The 19230-nt window shown below is 40.7% G+C and overlaps 1 protein-coding gene and 1 long non-coding RNA gene across 4 annotated transcripts in view; one reads left to right on the top strand and one right to left on the bottom strand.

Moving 5' to 3' along the window:
* SPOCK3 (SPARC (osteonectin), cwcv and kazal like domains proteoglycan 3) overlaps positions 1-19230 on the bottom strand; it is a 450312-nt gene that overhangs the window by 148082 nt on the left and 283000 nt on the right. For all 3 annotated transcript variants that reach the window (XM_082468990.1, XM_082468989.1, XM_082468991.1), the window contains one exon: positions 13881-13995. In XM_082468990.1, coding sequence (XP_082325116.1) covers positions 13881-13995 — 115 coding nt within the window. The remainder of the gene's footprint in view (positions 1-13880; positions 13996-19230) is intronic.
* Positions 1-19230, top strand: part of LOC309664131 — a 354258-nt gene that overhangs the window by 168661 nt on the left and 166367 nt on the right. The gene's annotated exons all lie outside the window — the stretch shown is intronic.

The raw sequence follows: 19230 nt of genomic DNA, 5'->3' as shown, positions 1-19230 counted from the left end.
CCGTGCTAGACCCTCAAGGCCCAGGGTTTGAAAAGTGTCTTTCAGTCACTCTCTGCAGCAGCGTATGGATCAAAACTGCTTTCCTGGAACCTTCCTCCCGTCCTCTAGCGCCCAGTTTGCATTCTAACGCTCACACATTCCGATGTAAACTAATTAGCAATAACCAAGCACTGAAAAATCTGAGGAACTTGAAGTAAATTAACTTCACAAAATTATAATTGCTAAAACAATGAAGGTCTAGGCATTAATAAATGTGTTTAGATTTGTAGTTAAGACTATCGCAATACATCTTTCATGAGATCATAAATGACCTGGAGAGGGTATTTTTAATTACTAAAATAATATACTGTGCAACTTAGGTTAATATGTTTAGAATCTAGATAAGCAAACAGTTATTTGAGAAAGCATAAATTAACATAATTGTTATAAGAAGCTATATATATGTACACACACACACACGCGCGCACACACACACACACACACACACACACACACACTACAAAGGCCAGGAGCTAGAAAGAACGTGAAAGATTTATCAAAGTAAATAACCAACAATAACTCCTAGGCCCCAGAATTTTACTGCTGAGTTATTTCAAACTCTCAATGTACAGATAATTTCTAAATTATATAAATGCTATTGACTATAAAAAAGATGGAAACTCTCCAACTTTTTTTGTAATGCAACCTGATTTAAAAAAAGCCCAAAAAATAAAATTACAAATGAGTGACATTTAAGGTATGAAAAAATTCTACACTTTGTTAGAATTCAACAGCATTTTACAAGTATCATCAATTAAAATGAAACAGAAATTAAAAGAAGGTTTCATTTGAGGAAATACATCCATAAATCTTTATAATTTATATATTTTGTATTTTACAGATGAAGAAACTGAGACATAAATTTAAATAAATTGCCAAAGGCCACATGGCTAGTGCAAAACTGGGATTCTAAAATCTATACTCTTAGACAATGAATGATAATACCCCAGAGGGTAACAACAGAACACATAAAGAAATTCTCCGGAACAGTTAAAACACACACACACACATACACACACACACACACACACACACACACACACACACACACACACACACAATCAAAGTTAGGACCAAGTAACTCCTACGTGCAGGATGACAGAATTACTGTCATTGAGCATCTGTTTAATTCTGACAGAATAAGGCATAGAGGAAAATATGATGCACTACATCAGGGGTCCCCAACCCCTGGGACGCAGACCAGTACCAGTCCGCAGCCTGTCAGGAACCGACCTGTACAGCAGGAGGTGAGTGGCGGGCGAGTGAGTGAAGCTTCATCTGTATTTACCGCCGCTCCCCATCACTCGCATTACCACCTGAGCCCTGCCTCCTGTCAGCCTTATGGTGAGTTGTATAATTATTTCATTGTATATTACAATGTGATAATAATAGAAATAAAGTACACAATGTAATGCGCTTGAATCATCCCAAAACCATTTCCCCACCCCCGGTCCATGGAAATACTGTCTTCCACAAAACCAGTCTCTGGTGCCAAAAAGGTTGGGGACTGCTGAATTACATGATTCTCAGCTTCTGAAAAAAGGGACCTCGAGTTGTACAAAACAATGCAGTGAGGATATAATGGAGACCACGAACCACAGGCCCAGAAAAATCTCAGGTGGCATTTTGGTTAGTCTTCTATCAATCACCCAGATCACTAAACTCACAATTACCTTTCAAACAGTCTGTTTCCTTGCCAATCGTATTCCATTGTGTGGATTTCATCTCAGTGACATTACTCAAATTCAATCTCTCCTCTTATTTATACATCTACTGCCTTTGCTGGGACCTAAGTACCTTCTTTCTGAATTACTGAGCAGCCTTTAAATGCATCTCCTGGGACTGCACCACCCAAAAAGACAAACAAACATCACCCCTGTAGCATAACAGCACAGATAAAACTTAGGAAAACTGTTTTGGAAATGCTCTCTGCTCAAGAACCTTGACTTCTTCTTATGTCTGACTCTAATGAATTAAACCCAGAGTCTGCACCTCTGGCCATGACCGGATGGCATCCTTTATGAAAGCCCCAACACCCCAGCACAAATGGAGCCCCATGCCTTCAGTGCCTCCAGGGTTTCATCTTCTTCTTCTATTCTGTCCCCTCTCATCTAGCTTTACCTGAGGAGATCTTTATGTTATTCTATTTTTTAAAATAAAAATTGTCTATATTTAAGATGTACAACATGATTTTATATATATAATACATATGTCTATATATAGCTATAGATATAGTGAAATGATTGCTACAGTCAAGCTACTTTTCATATCATCTCCTCACACAGTTCTTTTTTGTGTGGGGTGAGAACACCTGAAATTTGTTCCCTTAGCAAGTTTCCAGTATTCCATAGTCTTATTAACTACAGTCTCCATGCTGTATGTCAGACCTCTAGACTTACCTACGTAACCTCAGCTTTGCTCCCACTCACAGGCACCTCCCCATGTCCCCACCTGCCCATCATGGTAACCACTGTTCTACTCTCTGCTTCTATGCATTTCACATTTTCTCATTCCACACACACGAGAGATCTGCAGTGTTTTTCTTCCTTGGTCTGTCTTATTTCCCTTCGCATAGTGTCCTCCAAGTTCATCCACGTTGTTGCAAATGGCAGGATTTCTTTCTTTTTTGTAAAGGCTGAGTCATATTCCATTATATGTATATACCACAGTGCCTTTATCCATTCATCTGTCAACGAACACTTAGGTTGTCTCCATATCTTGGGTAGTGTGAGGAACGCTGCAATGATCATGGCGGGGCAGATATCTCTTTGACATACTCATTTGATTTCCTTCGGGTATATGCCCAGGAGTGGGACTGCTGGGTCATATGGGAGCTCTATTTCTAGTTTTTTCAGGAACCTCCACACCGTTCTCCATAGTGGCTGCACCAGTTTACATTACGATCAACAGTGTAGGAGCGTTCCCTTTTCTCCACACCCTCTCTAGCACTTGTTTACTTTTCTTTCTGATGATGCTAAAATCTTTGATAGGTCTTTTTCTCCTCCATCTCTATGGCTATCTCCACTGAAACTCAACACTTCAAAATATGAAGGTATGTGAACGTTTGTTTACATGCATGTTACAGGTGATGATAAAAAATATTAAAGTGATATTATTTTAATTAATAAAAATTGTAAGAGATTAGATATACAAAGCCATAGTGGGTACATAAAACCCATAACAAGAAAAGCATTTGGGGCCTTAGGATACTCAAATCTAAAGCAGAAGAAAAATGTCAATTAAAAGAATCTTCTGAATCTAGCCAACCAAATGAATAACCAAATGGAGCCCTTAAGATCTCTCACAGGTCTAAACTGTGCTGTGCTTACAAACCACCGATGAGTAGATAATTTAAGATATGTTTAGCGTACACTCCTTTGAGTTTGGTGTTACCAACTACAAAATAAATGCTTCCTAAGGCCCTTCCCAATGTTCTTGACCTTTGGCTCTGCAAGTTCCCTCTAAGATTTAGTATTGCTTTTTGTGTGTACAGAAAATCGGTTGAAACACAGTTCATGCTCACAACTATGAATCGTGTACTAGCCTGGCTACCTAAAATATTTCGGGTATCTTTAAAAATCAGTTATAAATAAATATTCTTTGAATGAAGTTGATTCACCTTCCAAATGATAATTCTATATTTGTGATCAAGCAATAAATGTTTTTACAAAGGGAAGGAAGTAACGCAGTAAAGGGACGTAGAAGCACTGGCCTTTGTAATATTGATTTTATGAGTTAGAAAAGCAGAAAACTGTATAGTTAGATTACTGATTGAAGAGGGGTGTGCTTATCTAGTTACATAAAATAAAAATCTAGAATTTTTTAAAAGGTAAATTATTTTTCTTTATTTGGGTTACTTGAATGTATATACTTGGACCAATTTGTGCCCATCCATTACTGAATACTTTAGCAGAACAGGGGAGAACTTTATTTTCCTTTCTATATAGACAAAATGCAATATATTTTATTAGTTTTAATATATTTCAAGTAGATTTAAAGAACTCATTCTGCTCGTAACAGAGTGAAAACATAACTGTGTCAATCTGACCTCAAATGTACGAAGTTAGAAAGATTTAAGCAATGTTTTATTGTTGGTAGTTTCTGCCTCACTTTTTCCAGAACAGAGATGACATTGAATAGAATTCCTTGGGCTGCACAGTCTGCTGAAGGCCTGCTTCCAATGTAAACGGCAGATGAAAGATGGGAAATGGTACTGAACCAGGTCTTACATTCCCCACGTCTCTTGGCCTTTGGTGCTGTGTAGAAATGCCATCACAGTTTCCTTACTGCTCTTCCACAGCAGCTGCTAACACCCCGGACTCGCTTTTCCCTGACAATCCATCAGAGCAGGACTAGTTTAAGATCTTCTTGCCTCTGTTTCTACGTACACTGACCACAAGCGCTCTCTATCCTCTGCTGATACGGCTCTAGGAAGTTTCCTTCTTAACATATCAATACAAACACCATGCAGAGAATCTGAACATGCAACACAACCCTGTTAACAAGCGGTCTTCTTCTCACAGGTGTTACCTTCCACATCTAATGCACTTTTAGTTCATTCTGCAGTGCGTGGGAGGTTACGATACAGCAACCCCATGTCAAACATCTCTTCTCATACAAAAGCAAGTTTAAAGGCAGAACATCTTACTGAGGGTTCCCTGGAGAAGAAAAGCTGTGTGAGAGGTCCCCGTGCACTTAGGATGACTCTCCTCAAATGCTGTCCTTAAAAGCTTCCGATGAAGAGAAGGAGATGTAGGTGTTCAACACCAAGGTAGGAGGCACTTCATACCCGACTTTCAGAGGAAGGTGTATTCCAAGATGTAAACAGGGGCAGGGCTGAGGCAGGCACGGCCACCCAAGCACTTCCGTCCATAGGAAACACACACAATTCGCTCTTAATTACACAGGGGCTGATCAGCGTGTTCAAGGTCATGCTGACCATCCTTATCTGAGCTCCACTAGGGCCCCTGGACTGGGAGACGGGGTCGGGGTGAGTATCCAGAGGAATGAAGCTCGGAGGCGGGGACTCGGGACTGGGGGGAGGCAAGCAGGTGAGGCTCGAAGAACGGGAGCCTTCAAGGCAGCTCAGAGCCTTTCCTACACCTGCGGGTGCCTCTCTGCACGGCGTCTAATGCTCGAACACCAGCTTACCACTAACTTTCAAATCACTTAATTGACTTTTGATTAATAAAATAGATTGCTGGCTTTACTAAAAGTGAAACATAACACAGCTTTTAAAATTAAAATTATTGGAAGACCTGCAAGATGGCAGAAGAGTAAGACGTGGGGATAACCTTCTTCCCCACAAATACATCAGAAATACACCTACATGTGGAACAACTACTACAGAACACCTACTGAACGCTGGCAGAAGACCTCAGACCTCCCAAAACGCAAGAAACTCCCCACGTAACTGGGTAGGGCAAAAGAAAAAAGAAAAAACAGAGACAAAAGAATAGGGACGGGCCCTGCACCAGTGGGAGGGAGCCGTGAAGGAGGAAAGGTGTCCGCACACTAGGAGCCCCTTCGCGGGCGGAGACTGCGGGTGGCGGAGGGGGAAGCTTCGGAGCCACGGAGGAGAGCGCAGCCACAGGGGTGCGGAGGGCAAAGCGGAGAGGTTCCCGCACGGAGGCTCGGCGCCGAGCAGCACTCACCAGCCCGAGAGGCTTGTCTGCTCCCCCGCCGGGGCGGGCGGGGCTGGGAGCTGAGGCTCTGGCTTCTGTCGGATCGCAGGGAGAGGACTGGGGTTGGCAGCGTGAACACAGCCTGAAGGGGTTAGCGCACCACAGCTGGCCGGGAGGGTGTCCGGGAAAAGGTCTGGAACTGCCGAAGAGGCAAGAGACTTTTTCTTCCCTCTTTGTTTCCTGGTGCGTGAGGAGAGGGGATTCAGAGCGCCGCCTAAACGAACTCCAGAGACGGGCGCGAGCCGCGGCTATCAGCGCGGATCCCACAGCAACAGGGGCGCAGAGGGCAAAGCGGAGAGATTCCTGCACAGAGGCTTGGCGCCAAGCAGCACTCAGTAGCCCGAGAGGCTTGTCTGCTCACCCGCCGGGGTGGGCGGGGCTGGGAGCTGAGGCTCGGGCTGCGGTCGGATCGCAGGGAGAGGACTGGGGTTGGCAGCGTGAACACAGCCTGAAGGGGGCTAGTGCACCACAGCTAGCCGGGAGGGAGTCCGGGAAAAAGTCTGCAGCTGCCGAACAGGCAAGAGACTTTTTCTTACCTCCTTGTTTCCTGGTGCGCGAGGAGGGGGGATTCAGAGCGCCGCCTAAACGAGCTTCAGAGAAGGGCGCGAGCCGCAGCGATCAGCACGGGCCCCAGAGACGGGCAGGAGACGCTAAGGCTGCTGCTGCCGCCACCAGGAAGCCTGTGTGCAAGCACAGGTCACTCTCCACACCGCCCCTCCCGGGAGCCTGTGCAGCCCGCCACGGCCAGGCTCCCGTGATCCGGGGACAACTTACCCGGGAGAACGCACGGCGTGCCTCGGGCTGCTGCAACGTCACGACGCCTCTGACACCGCAGGCTCGCCCCGCCTCCTCCGTACCGCTCCCTCCCCCCGCCTGAGTGAGCCAGAGCCCCCGAAGCAGCTGCGCCTTTAACCCCGTCCTGTCTGGGCAGGAACAGATGCCCTCAGGCGAGCTACACGCAGAGGCGGGTCCAAATCCAAAGCTGAACCCCAGGAGGCGTGCGAACAAAGAAGAGAAAGGGAAATCTCTCCCAGCAGACTCAGGAGCAGCGGATTAAAGCTCCACAAACAACGTGCTGTACCCTGCATCTGTGGAATACCTGAATAGACAACGAATCATCCCAAAATTGAGGCGGTGGACTATGTGAGGTTTTGCCTGTATAGCTTTGCTTTTACCATTTGTCCTAGGGTTCTCTCTGTCTGGTTTCGGAGTTTTTTTTAGTATAGTTTTTAGCACTTGTTATCAGTGGTGGATTTGTTTTTTGGTTTGGTTGCTCACTTCTTTCTTTATTTTTTTTATTACTTTTTAATTTTTAATAATTATTTTTTATTTTAATAACTTTATTTTATTTATTTATTTTTTCTTTCTTTTTTTCTCCCTTTTCTTCTGAGCCGTGTGGCTAACAGGGTCTAGGTGCTCCGGCCAGGTGTCAGGGCTGTGCTTCTGAAGTGGGAGAGCCAATATCAGGACATTGGTCCACCAGAGACCTCCCAGCTCCATGTAATATCAAATGGCGAGAACTCTCCCAGACATCGCCATTTCAATGCTAAGACCCAGCTCCACTTAATAAGCAGCAAGCTACAGTGCTGGATACCCTAGGTCAAACAACTAGCAAGACAGGAACACAACCCCACCCATTAGCAGAGAGCCTGCCTAAAATCATAATAAGATCACAGACACCCCCAAACACACCAATGGATGCAGATGCAGTCCTGCCCACCAGAAAGACAAGATCCAGCCTCATCCACCAGAACACAGGCACCAGTCCCCTCCACCAGGAAGCCTACACAACCCACTGAACCAACCTCACCCACTGGGGACAGACACCAAAAACAACGGGAACTACAAACCTGCAGCCTGCTAAAAGGAGACCCCAAACACAGTAAGTTAAGCAAAATGAGAAGACAGAGAAACACACATCACATGAAGGAGCAAGGTAAAAACCCACCAGACCAAACAAATGAAGAGGAAATAGGCAGTCTACCTGAAAAAGAATTCAGAGTAATGATAGTAAAGATGATCCAAAATCTTGGAAATAGAATGGAGAAAATACAAGAAACGTTTAACAAGGACCTAGAAGAACTATAGAGCAAACAAACAATGATGGACAACACAATAAATGAAATTAAAAATTCTCTAGAAGGAATCAATAGCAGAACAACTGAGGCAGAAGAACGGATAAGTGACCTGGAATATAAAATAGCAGAAATAACTACTGCTGAGCAGAATAAAGAAAAAAGAATGAAAAGAATTGAGGACAGTATCAGAGACCTCTGGAACAACATTAAGTGCACCAACATTTGAATTATTGGAGTCCCAAAGAAGAAGAGAAAAAGAAAGGGACTGAGAAAATATTTGAAGAGATTATAGTTCAAAACTTCCCTAATATGGGAAAGGAAATAGTCAACCAAGTCCAGGAAGCACACAGAGTCCCATACAGCATAAATCCAAGGAGAAACACATCAAGATACATATTAATCAAACTATCAAAAATTAAATACAAAGAAAAAATAGTAAAAGCAGCAAGGAAAAAGCAACAAATAACATATAAGGGAATCCCCATAAGGTTAACATCTGATCTTTCAGGCGAAACTCTGCAAGCCAGAAGGGAGTGGCAGGACATATTTAAACTGATGAAAGGGAAAAACCTACAACCAAGATTACTCTACCTACAAAGTATATCATTCAGATTCGACAGAGAAATTAAAACCTTTTCAGACTGCAAAAGCTAAGAGAATTCAGCACCACCAAACCAGATTTACAACAAATGCTAAAGGAACTTCTCTAGGCAGGAAACACAAGAGAAGGAAAAGACCTACAATAACAAACTGAAAACAATTAAGAAAATGGGAATAGAAACATACATATGGATAATTACTTTAAATGTAAATGGATGAAATGCTCCAACCAAAGACATAGACTGGCTGAATGGATGCAAAAACAAGACCCGTATATATGCTGTCTACAAGAGACACACTTCAGACCTAGGGACACATACAGACTGAAAGTGAGGGGACGGAAGAAGATATTCCATGCAAATGGAAATCAAAAGAAAGCTGGAGTAGCAATTCTCATATCAGACAGAATAGTCTTTAAAATAAAGACTATTACAAGAGACAAAGAAGGACACTACATAATGATCAAGGGATCAACCCAGGGGGAAGATATAACAACTGTAAATATTTATGCACCAACATAGGAGCACCTCAGTACATAAGGCAAATGCTAACAGCCATAAAAGGGGAAATCGACAGTAACATAATCATAGTAGGGGACTTTAACACCCCACTTTCACCAATGGACAGATCATCCAAAATGAAAATAAATAAGGAAACACAAGCTTTAAATGATACATTAAACAAGATGGAATTAATTGATATTTATAGGACATTCCATCCAATCACAACAGAATACACTTTCTTCCCAAGTGCTCATGGAACATTCTCCAAGAATAGATATCTTGGGTCACAAATCAAGCCTTGGTAAATTTAAGAAAATTGCAATCGTATCAAGGATATTTTCTGACCACAACACTATGAGATTAGATAAAAATTACAGGAAAAAAATCCGTAAAAAATACAAATACATGGAAGGTAAACAACACACTACTTAATAACCAAGAGATCACTGAAGACATCAAAGAGGAAATCAAAAAATACCTAGAAACAATTGACAATGAAAACACAACGGCTCACAACCTATGGGATGCAGCAAAAGCAGATCTAAGAGGGAAGTGTATAGCAATACAATCCTACCTCAAGAAACAAGAAAAATCTCAAATAAACAACCTAACCATACACCTAAAGCAATCAGAGAAAGAAGAACAAAAAAACCCCAAAGTTAGCAGAAGGAGAGAAATCATAAAGATCAGATCAGAAATAAATGAAAAAGAAATGAAGTAAACAATAGCAAAGATCAATAAAACTAAAAGCTGGTTCTTTGAGAACATAAACAAAATTGATAAACCTTTAGCCAGACTCATCAACAAAAAAAGGGAGAAGACCCAAATCAATAGAATTAGAAATGAAAACGGAGGAGTAACAACTGACACTGCAGAAATACAAAGGATCATGAGAGATTACTACAAGTGACTATATGCCAATAAAATGGACAACCTGGAAGAAATGGACAAATTCTTTAAAAAGCACAACCTTCCAAGACTAAACCAGGAAGAAATAGAAAATATAAACAGACCAATCACCAGCAATGAAATTGAGACTGTGATTAAAAATCTTCCAACAAACCACAGCCCAGGACCAGATGGCTTCACAGGTGAATTCTATCAAACATTTAGAGAAGAGCTAACACCTATTCTTCTCAAACTCTTCCATAATATAGCAGAGGAAGGAACATTCCCAATCTCATTCTATGAGGCCACCATCACCCTGATACCAAAACCAGACAAAGATGTCACAAAGAAAGAAAGGCCAATATCAGGCCAATATCACTGATGAACATAGATGCAAAATTCCTCAAGAAAATACTAGCAAACAGAATCCAACAGCACATTAAAAGGATCATACACCATGATCAAGTGGGGTTTATCACAGGATTGCAAGGATTCTTCAATATACGCAAATCAATCAATGTGATAAGCCATTTTAAAAAATGGAAGGAGAAAAACCATATGATCATCTCAATAGATGCAGAAAAAGCTTTTGATAAAATTCAGTACCCATTTATGATAAAAATCCCCAAGAAAGTAGGCAGAGAGGGAACGTACCTCAACATAATAAAGGCCATATATGACAAACCCACAGCCAACATCGTTCTCAATGGCGAAAAGCTGAAACCATTTCCACTAAGCTCAGGAACAAGACAAGGTTGCCCACTCTCACCACTATTATTCAACATAGTTTTGGAAGTTTTAGCCACAGAAATCAGAGAATAAAAAGAAATAAAAGGAATCCAAATCGGAAAAGAAGAAGTAAAGCTGTCACTGTTTGCAGATGACATGATACATAGAGAATCCTAAAGACGCTACCAGAAAACTACCACAGCTAATCAATGAATTTGGTAAAGTTGCAGGATACAAAATTAATGCACAGAAATCTCTTGCATTCCTATACACTAATGACGAAAAATCTGAAAGAGAAAGTAAGGAAACACCCACATTTACCACTGAAACAAAAAGAATAAAATATCTAGGAATAAACCTACCTAAGGAGACAAAAGACCTGTATGCAGAACACTATAAGACACTGATGAAAGAAATTAAAGAGGATACAAACAGATGGAGAGATATACCATGTTCTTGGATTGGAAAGAATCAACACTGTGAAAATGACTATACTACCCAAAGCAATCTACAGATTCAATGCAATCCCTATTAAACTACAATGGCTTTTTTCACAGAACTAGAACAAAAAATTGCAGTTTGTATGGAAACACAAAAGACCCTGAATAGCCACAGCAATCTTGAGAAAGAAAAATGGAGCTGGAGGAATCAGGCTCCCTGACTTCAGACTATACTACAAAGCTACAGTAATCAAGACAGTATGGTACTGGTACAAAAACAGAAACGTAAATCGATGGAACAGGATCGAAAGCCCAGAGATAAACCCATGCACATATGGTCATCTTATGTTTGATAAAGGATGAAAGCATATACAATGGAGAAAAGACAGCCTCTTCAATAAGTGGTGCTGGGAAAACTGGACAGCTACATGTAAAACGAATGAAATTAGAACACTCCCTAACACCATACACAAAAATAAACTCAAAATGGATTAAAGACCTAAATGTAAGGCCAGATACTATAAAACTCTTAGAGGAAAACATAGGCAGAACACTCTATGACATAAATCACAGCAAGATCCTTTTTGACCCACCTCCTAGAGAAATGGAAATAAAAACAAAAATAAACAAATGGGACCTAGTGAAACTTAAAAGCTTTTGCACAGCAAAGGCAATCATAAACAAGACGAAAAGACAACCCTCAGAATGGGAGAAAATATTTGCAAATGAAGCAACTGACAAAGGATTAATCTCCAAAATTTATAAGCAGCTCATGCAGCTCAATATCAAAAAAACAAACAACCCAATCCAAAAATGGGCAGAAGACCTAAATAGACATTTCTCCAAAGAAGATATACAGATTGCCAACAGACACATGAAAGGATGCTCAACATCACTAATCATTAGAGAAACGCAAATCAAAACTACAATGAGGTATCACCTGACACCGGTCAGAATGGCCATCAGCAAAAAATCTACAAACAATAAATGCTTGAGAGGGTGTGGAGAAAAGGGAACCCTCTTGCACTGCTGGTGGGAATGTAAATTGATACAGCCACTATGGAGAACAGTATGGAGGTTCCTTGAAGCACTGAAAATATAACTACCATACCACCCAGTGATCCCACTACTGGGCATATACCCTGAGAAAACCATAATTCAAAGGGAGTCATGCACCACAATGCTTATTGCAGCACTATTTACAATAGCCAGGACATGGAAGCAACCTAAGTGTCCATCAACAGAGGAAAGGATAAAGAAGATGTGGCACATATATACAATGGAATATTCCTCAGCCATAAAAATAAACGAAATTGAGTTATTTGTAGTCAGGTGGATGGACCTAGTGTCGGTCATACAGATTGAAGTCAGTCAGAAAGAGAAAAACAAATACCGTATGCTAACACATATATATGGAATCTAAGAAAAAAAAAATGGTTATGAAGAACCTAGGGGCAGGACAGGAAGAAAGACACAGATGTAGAGAATGGACTTGAGGTCACGGGGAGGGGGAAGGGTAAGCTGGGACAAAGTGAGAGAGTGGCATGGACATATACACACTACCATATGTAAAATAGCTAGCTAGTGGGAAGCAGCTGCATAGCACAGGGAGATCAGCTCGGTGCTTTGTGACCACCTAGAGGGGTGGGATAGGGAGGGTGGGAGGGAGACGCAAGAGGGAGGGGATATGGGGATATATGTATACGTGTACCTGATTCACTTTGTTACAAAGCAGAAACTAACACAACATTGTAAAGCAATTATACTCCATTAAACATGTTTAAAAAAAAAAAGATGGTAAAGGAGCCAAACACACACACAAAAATTAAAATTATTATCTTAAATGTTACTTGACAAGTAAAGACCAATATACATGGCATGACTGAACTTCAAAAGTTTTATCTCTAATAACATATTGATAATGGGAGTGCAACATGGAATATCAGGTATAGAATGTTTAAGACAATAACGACTTATACTAAACCCACTTCACATCCACTAAGTCGTTTTCCTATCTGCATATCCATTATTCATATTTGTCAGGAAAAAGGCAAAAACAAATTCTCTGCATTAAGGACCCACGATAGTAGTTGTTAAATTACAAGATTCAGACGGCTATAAAAATATGATAAATGTTGACGATGATGCTTATGAAACAGTCTTTGTCTTAAAGAAACACCTGGTCCCAGCATTTCCTCCTTCATCTGTGGCTGTGAAGAACTGAAACCAGCAGCCATGGAGATTTTTTTGAAAGGCATAAACAATATCTCAAATATAAAAATGCCATGTAAACCACAATATATAACCTATAAAAGTCAATTTATATACTGTAACCTGTGTCGGGTTAAATGTACTTCATTACTTTATTACACAGCAAACCAATAAAAATAAAGATTTAAGAACTCTAATCGAAAGAAAGTTTAACTTATAAAACTCTTCAGCAGGAAATTTTATACACACACAGGCACACATGTACATACACATACACACGCTCTACATGGGGTAGACACCTTTATTTAAAAAGGTTAGTATTAATTGATTTACCAGTTTCATTTTGACCAAACTAATTTATCACTTACTATGTTACTACTGATCAGTTGTTGGCTCCAAATGAAAAAATAGATGTAAAACACACATTTTAGGCAGAATAATTCACAGGAGGCATTGCTGTAGTTTTTTTATATGTAGAAATAAGCATCCAGCTGTTACTACTGAAATAACAGAAATCTACAGAAAGACATTACTTGCTATAATAATTGAGGCTAAAGGAAAAAAAAAATTCACTTACAGTATAATTATAAAAGTTCGGTATATGTATAGAAGTAAATTTAATTGTGTATTCAATGACTTAACATTCACTGCAAGATATTTTAATAGAGGGAACAAACATAAAAGTATAAATAAATTTTCATCACCTACCTCTCTTCATATTCCTGCTTGAGCCCATGGTCGTATCTGAAGGACATGGGCAACGTCCTTCACACTTGACTGAGATCTGCTTTCCTAAGATGCATGCCTGGTATTCTAGTTTGCACTGTATAAAAAGAGAAAAAATAGTAATTGAAGTACATTTAGTTATATCAACAGGAAGTCAAGAACATGAGAACAGGGCACCTGCAGTTCTATGACACCTGCTATAAGACAGAGAGGTGAATGGAACAGAGCAGAGCGCGTTACACCTGAATCCGCATCCTGTGATGCCATTCCCAGTGCGGTGTCTGGGCCAGCTTCTGAAACGTTCTCAGCCTCAAGTCCTCATATGAATAATGGGGAAGATAATATCTAATTCTAGTGGAATCTAAAAGAGTGATACAAATGAACTTATTTACAAAACAGAAATAGAGCCACAGACTTAAAAAACAAACTTGTGGTTATCAAAGGGGAAAGGTGGGGGAGGGATAAATTAGGAATTTGGGATTGACATATACACACTACTTTATATAAAATAGATAATCAACAAGGACCTACTGTACAGCACAGGGAACTCTACTCAATATTGTGTAATAACCTATGTGGGAACAGAATCTGAAAAAGAATACACATGTATATATGTATAACTGATACACTTTGGTGTACACCTGAAACTAACACAACATTGTAAATCAACTACACTTCAGTAAAAAATCTAATCCACAGAATTTTAAGAATCAAATGGTAGTAGCTACCATGAATCAGGCTCTCAGAAAATGTGAATAAAACCTGAATGAAATTAAAGGCAAACGATCGACATTGTTATGGCACATGAAGACATTTTTTTAGTTTACTTTTCTTTTAATTTTCTTTATAAACATTGCTCTTTATAGAATTTTAAGCCTGAGTAGTTTAAATCATTCTTAAGATAATATTTTATAACTGTATATTTGACATGATTTAAAAAACTGCAAACCTACTCCATCATTTAAGAGGCAATAATTATCTTCCACCTCAAAAAAATATAGATCTTGCTAATTCTGAAGTAATGTGATTTCTTTCCTGGCTGTGTCCATAATTTACTCAGTGCAAATGATTTTAAAATTAAATAGGGCAGACTTTCTGGCTCCAATTGACAAATGTACCAGTGACTAATTTAATTCAGCTTCAGCTGATATCAGGAAGCATGGAATATACCCAATGACTAATCAGATTATTCACATATATGTAACATTTTTTTCCTTGCCAAATAACTCTCTAATGGACAGGCAAAATTCTTAACTAGGCCTGTTACAAAAGATAAAAAATTATTACACTTGGAATATATTTGTAGTGGCTTAGTGGGCCTTTTTGGAGGAATAAACTCTTTCAAAGGTATCATTATTTTTCATTATTCAATCTTTCAAGAATCCAAGAAAAATGACCTTGTCATATAAAATCGCAACGAATTTTAAATGTAATTTAAAATGCCCAATAGTAATCAAATGTAGAAATAAATAAAGAGATTATGAGTGTTTTAATAAAAGACAATTTATATGAAACCTTGAGACTTCAAATTTAATATTCTTTACTGTAACTACTTTTAATATTTCAGAAACCTGGATTGGTCATAAGATAATGACACAATTTAAGAAAAGTTCAAGGGCAACTGTAAGTGGCGTATGAAGAGACAAAGCCAAAAGTCAATATTAATTACAGCTAATGTGGAATTTTGAAATTTGAAAATGTTAGGTCCTTTCAAAGATGTTATGCCATACTCATTTACATTTTAAATGTAGTTTATTTTAGCAGTGATTTTTTTAATAAAAAATGAATGTCTGAAAAATACCTGAATAAACAACAAAAATAGCACAATCTTTATAAAAAGTTGATTTAATTTTCATCAAAAATGTTTGACCTCTTAGCTAATTTTCTTGGATATGTTACAATTTAAAAATTTCACAGCTGTCTTTAAAACTTGGCATGATATGATGAAGTTGTAGCTTTGTAAAGAATTCTTTATAAAGAATTACTTTGTAAATGAAACAATTTCTCTTTCAGAATGAATGATTCTATGGAACACTTCTTTTCTGTATGCATGTCTGTAAACAGCAACAGAATCAGATGTCTAGCAAATACACCCTATGTGTATAGTTGTATGAATCTAGCTTCCTGTCATCAGAAAACCATTTATTTTTTTAACTTATGGATTTTGAAAAAAAATCTTCATGAAGAATTTTATTCAAAGAATATAAAGATATTAAAAGTACTATTTAAAAATATTTTTTAGCTACACCCACTGATTGCATTTCTAATTAATAATATTCAATTTACTTAATTATCACAAAGCTGAAATATTTATAACAGTGTAAGTGAACTAAAATATCACATAAAGGGCATGCTCATTAGTCTGTAATTACCCCAAAATGCAAATACTGTAGAGAGAGACAAGATTAATGCATTCCTGATTACCTAAGACCTTTAGTCTTGAGAACACTTGAGTTACCAGTGATCCTGAGCAGTCAGCCTGCAGGATGGTTTTTCTAATGTCAAAACTGACAACTGTCAGGGAAAATAAGTTACCTGTTTAAAAACAGGATCAAAGAAGAAGGTGTGACCTTTCCACCCGCAGAAAAGGACTCCGGCCAGGAGACCCTGGGATTGGTCACTGGTAAGGTTTGCAAGATGATGTAACCCCCACGGTCAGGGACACGGCTTAGACCAGAGGTTCTCGGCCAGGGGCTGACTCTGCTCCCTGGGGACATCTGGGGACAGTTTTGGTCGTGACCATGGGGCGGGGGGCGGGGGGACACTGCTGCATTACTAGTTAGAGGCCAGAAGCGCCATTGAACACCTCGCAGCACGCTGGTCGGCCCCTCCAGGTTAAAGCGCTACCCGGCCTCGCACGTCAGTAGAGCCGAGGCTGAGGAGCCCGGTTAGGGGTGCTTGTCTCCCAGAAGACACCAGATGGACTAACTAAACTCTCAAGGCCTCATCCACACTTCCTTAGGCTGTTTTTCCTTGAGCGTTCGCTAAAGTAACACATACAAAATAAAAACAATGGTATAAGCAAACCACCAGCTACAAGTACTTTATTTCTTTAATTTTTTTTTAGTAAATGTATTTATTTTATTTATTTATGTTTGGCTGTGTTGGGTCTTTGTTGCTGTGCGCGGGCTCTTCTCTAGTTGCGGCGAGCAGGGGCTACTCTCTGTTGTGGTGCGCGGGCTTCTCATTGCGATGGCTTCTCTTGTTGCGGAGCATGGGCTCTAGGCACGTGGGCTTCAGTAGTTGCGGCGTGTGGGCTTCAGTAGTTGCGGCACGCAGGCTTCAGTAGTTGTGGCACGCAGGCTCAGTAGTTATGGCATGCGGGCTCTAGAGCACAGGCTCAGTAATTGTGGCTCACGGGCCCAGTTGCTCTGTGGCATGTGGGATCTTCCCAGACCAGGGATTGAACCCGTGTCCCCTGCATTTGCAGGTGGATTCTTAACCACTGCGCCACCAAGGAAGCCCTACAAGTACTTTAATTTCCCAGAAAACCCAGAAAATACAAAACAGCTAAGACAACAACATACAGTTTATCAACAGCAACGTTCATGAGGCATCCCTGAGTGTGAAGCTCTGGGATTCGATGCATTACTCTTTTGATCATTGAGTAAGACAGGCATATTTTTTAAAATAAATTTTACAAGTCAAACTTAGCTTCTGCATCTGATCAGAAGTATCAATACATGGCTCAAATGGGATTCAAGCACTATTTTATAGTGTTTCTAATGTAGAACAAGTATGTAATTAGCAGTAGGTAAAACAGCCACAATGTTCTATGTGGTATTGTAGTGATAAACACATTTCTTCAAGTGAAAATAAACTAAGGAACACGGAATGCTATGCATCACTTTTTAGCCTCCGTTTTACCTGGGTTGGATGGGCTAACACACCACATCATCTCCCTTTAATACCTTAGAGGCCCAGGATCTCAGACACGCCCTGCGCTTTCACAGGTGGCTTTCCTCACGCTGGCATGGCGCCCCCTTCCCGAGCACAGCCTCCACCTGCGTTTCCTGGTCCCTGCTCTGCGTGGCCCAGCCCAGCCCATGGCAGCCGAGGAGGGGGTACAACCCCGACCCCTTCCTTCAGCTGGGATTTACCATCCGCGCGCACACCCTAATTTCTCTTTTTGGAACACCCTACATTTCGTTAAGAAGCAACGCCCTGCTGATTCGGGCACCTTACTTCTCTTTCCACTACAGAATGTTCCCTCACACACCCTCTCACGGGGACTCAGGTGACCTGTCGCCCTCCCACGTTCGTAACTGGACCTGGGAGGGGGCAGGTCCCCTGGGGGCTCACGGCAGGTGTGGGCACAGACATGAGGGTCCTGCACCCGAGCAGTCCCCCGGGCTCCCCGACAGCCATGTCAGTCCCCTTCTTCCAGACACTTGGCTTGCCCTCCACCAGGCCTCCAGTCAGCATCTAGAGACTGGGCTTCGGAAAGGACCAGCGGGATGTGGGCTGACCGAGGTGAGGTCACAGGAGGGCAGGAAGGATGCTTCAACCCGAGTTCATACATGTACAATCCTTGTCCTGTGCTGTCGACATGAATAGTAGAATATTGCTGCTCCGGCTGGTGACTCAGTCACCTGACAAGGAGAACTGCCAGGAGAAAATGAGGCAAGGAGAGCATCTGTAACCCTCACCTCGCCACACACATTCTCTTACATCTAGTACAGTCTCTGGACCAGTATGTCTCCAATTCTGCAAACAGGAATTAATATTACAGATGCTCTTTCTTCCAAAATTAAACACCTCACCGCAGAAACCTGCCTTGTTTGGCACACAGAGCTTACCGCATCCCGCAGGGCAGCACCAGAACACGCCAAAGAGAAAACAGTGGGCGTGGAGTGGGGACTCAGAACTGGTTTGGGGCTGGTTTTCCTTTGCTGAGTCTTTGTTCCCAGATGTCCCTGGGGTTCCTACACTGCCTTCAACTCAATTTAATCCAGAGTAGTCCTACAATATCAGGATGCGTAATGTCCCTCACCTCAGGCAAGGCTGCTAGTGTATGCATAAAGAAAACCCGCTTTTCATACACTGAATTACTTAGTGGAGCTGCAAGACCATCTAAGCAGGGTCTCCTAGTCCGTGATTTCTGTGCATACGGCAGAGCTCACGTATGGATTTTCCTCTTTGTTAGGCCATTGTTGCAAACAGTTATTCTAGACTTCAAAATCTGGTAATAAATTTAAAAGATTTTAAGGGTCAAAGGGATAGTATGTTTATTTTACCATCATTTCATGCTTACGTTTCATTGAATTTTATCATTAAACCAAAATTCTTACTTAAATTACTCCAGATCAAAGTTTCTTTCAAGTATGAGTAA

The sequence above is a fragment of the Balaenoptera physalus genome (genome assembly GCF_965194825.1).
Source record: "Balaenoptera physalus genome assembly, chromosome: 7".
Taxonomy (NCBI): Eukaryota; Metazoa; Chordata; class Mammalia; order Artiodactyla; family Balaenopteridae; genus Balaenoptera; species Balaenoptera physalus.
The sequence above is the reverse complement of the archived record's forward strand: the minus strand, read 5'-3'. Positions and strand labels throughout refer to the sequence as shown.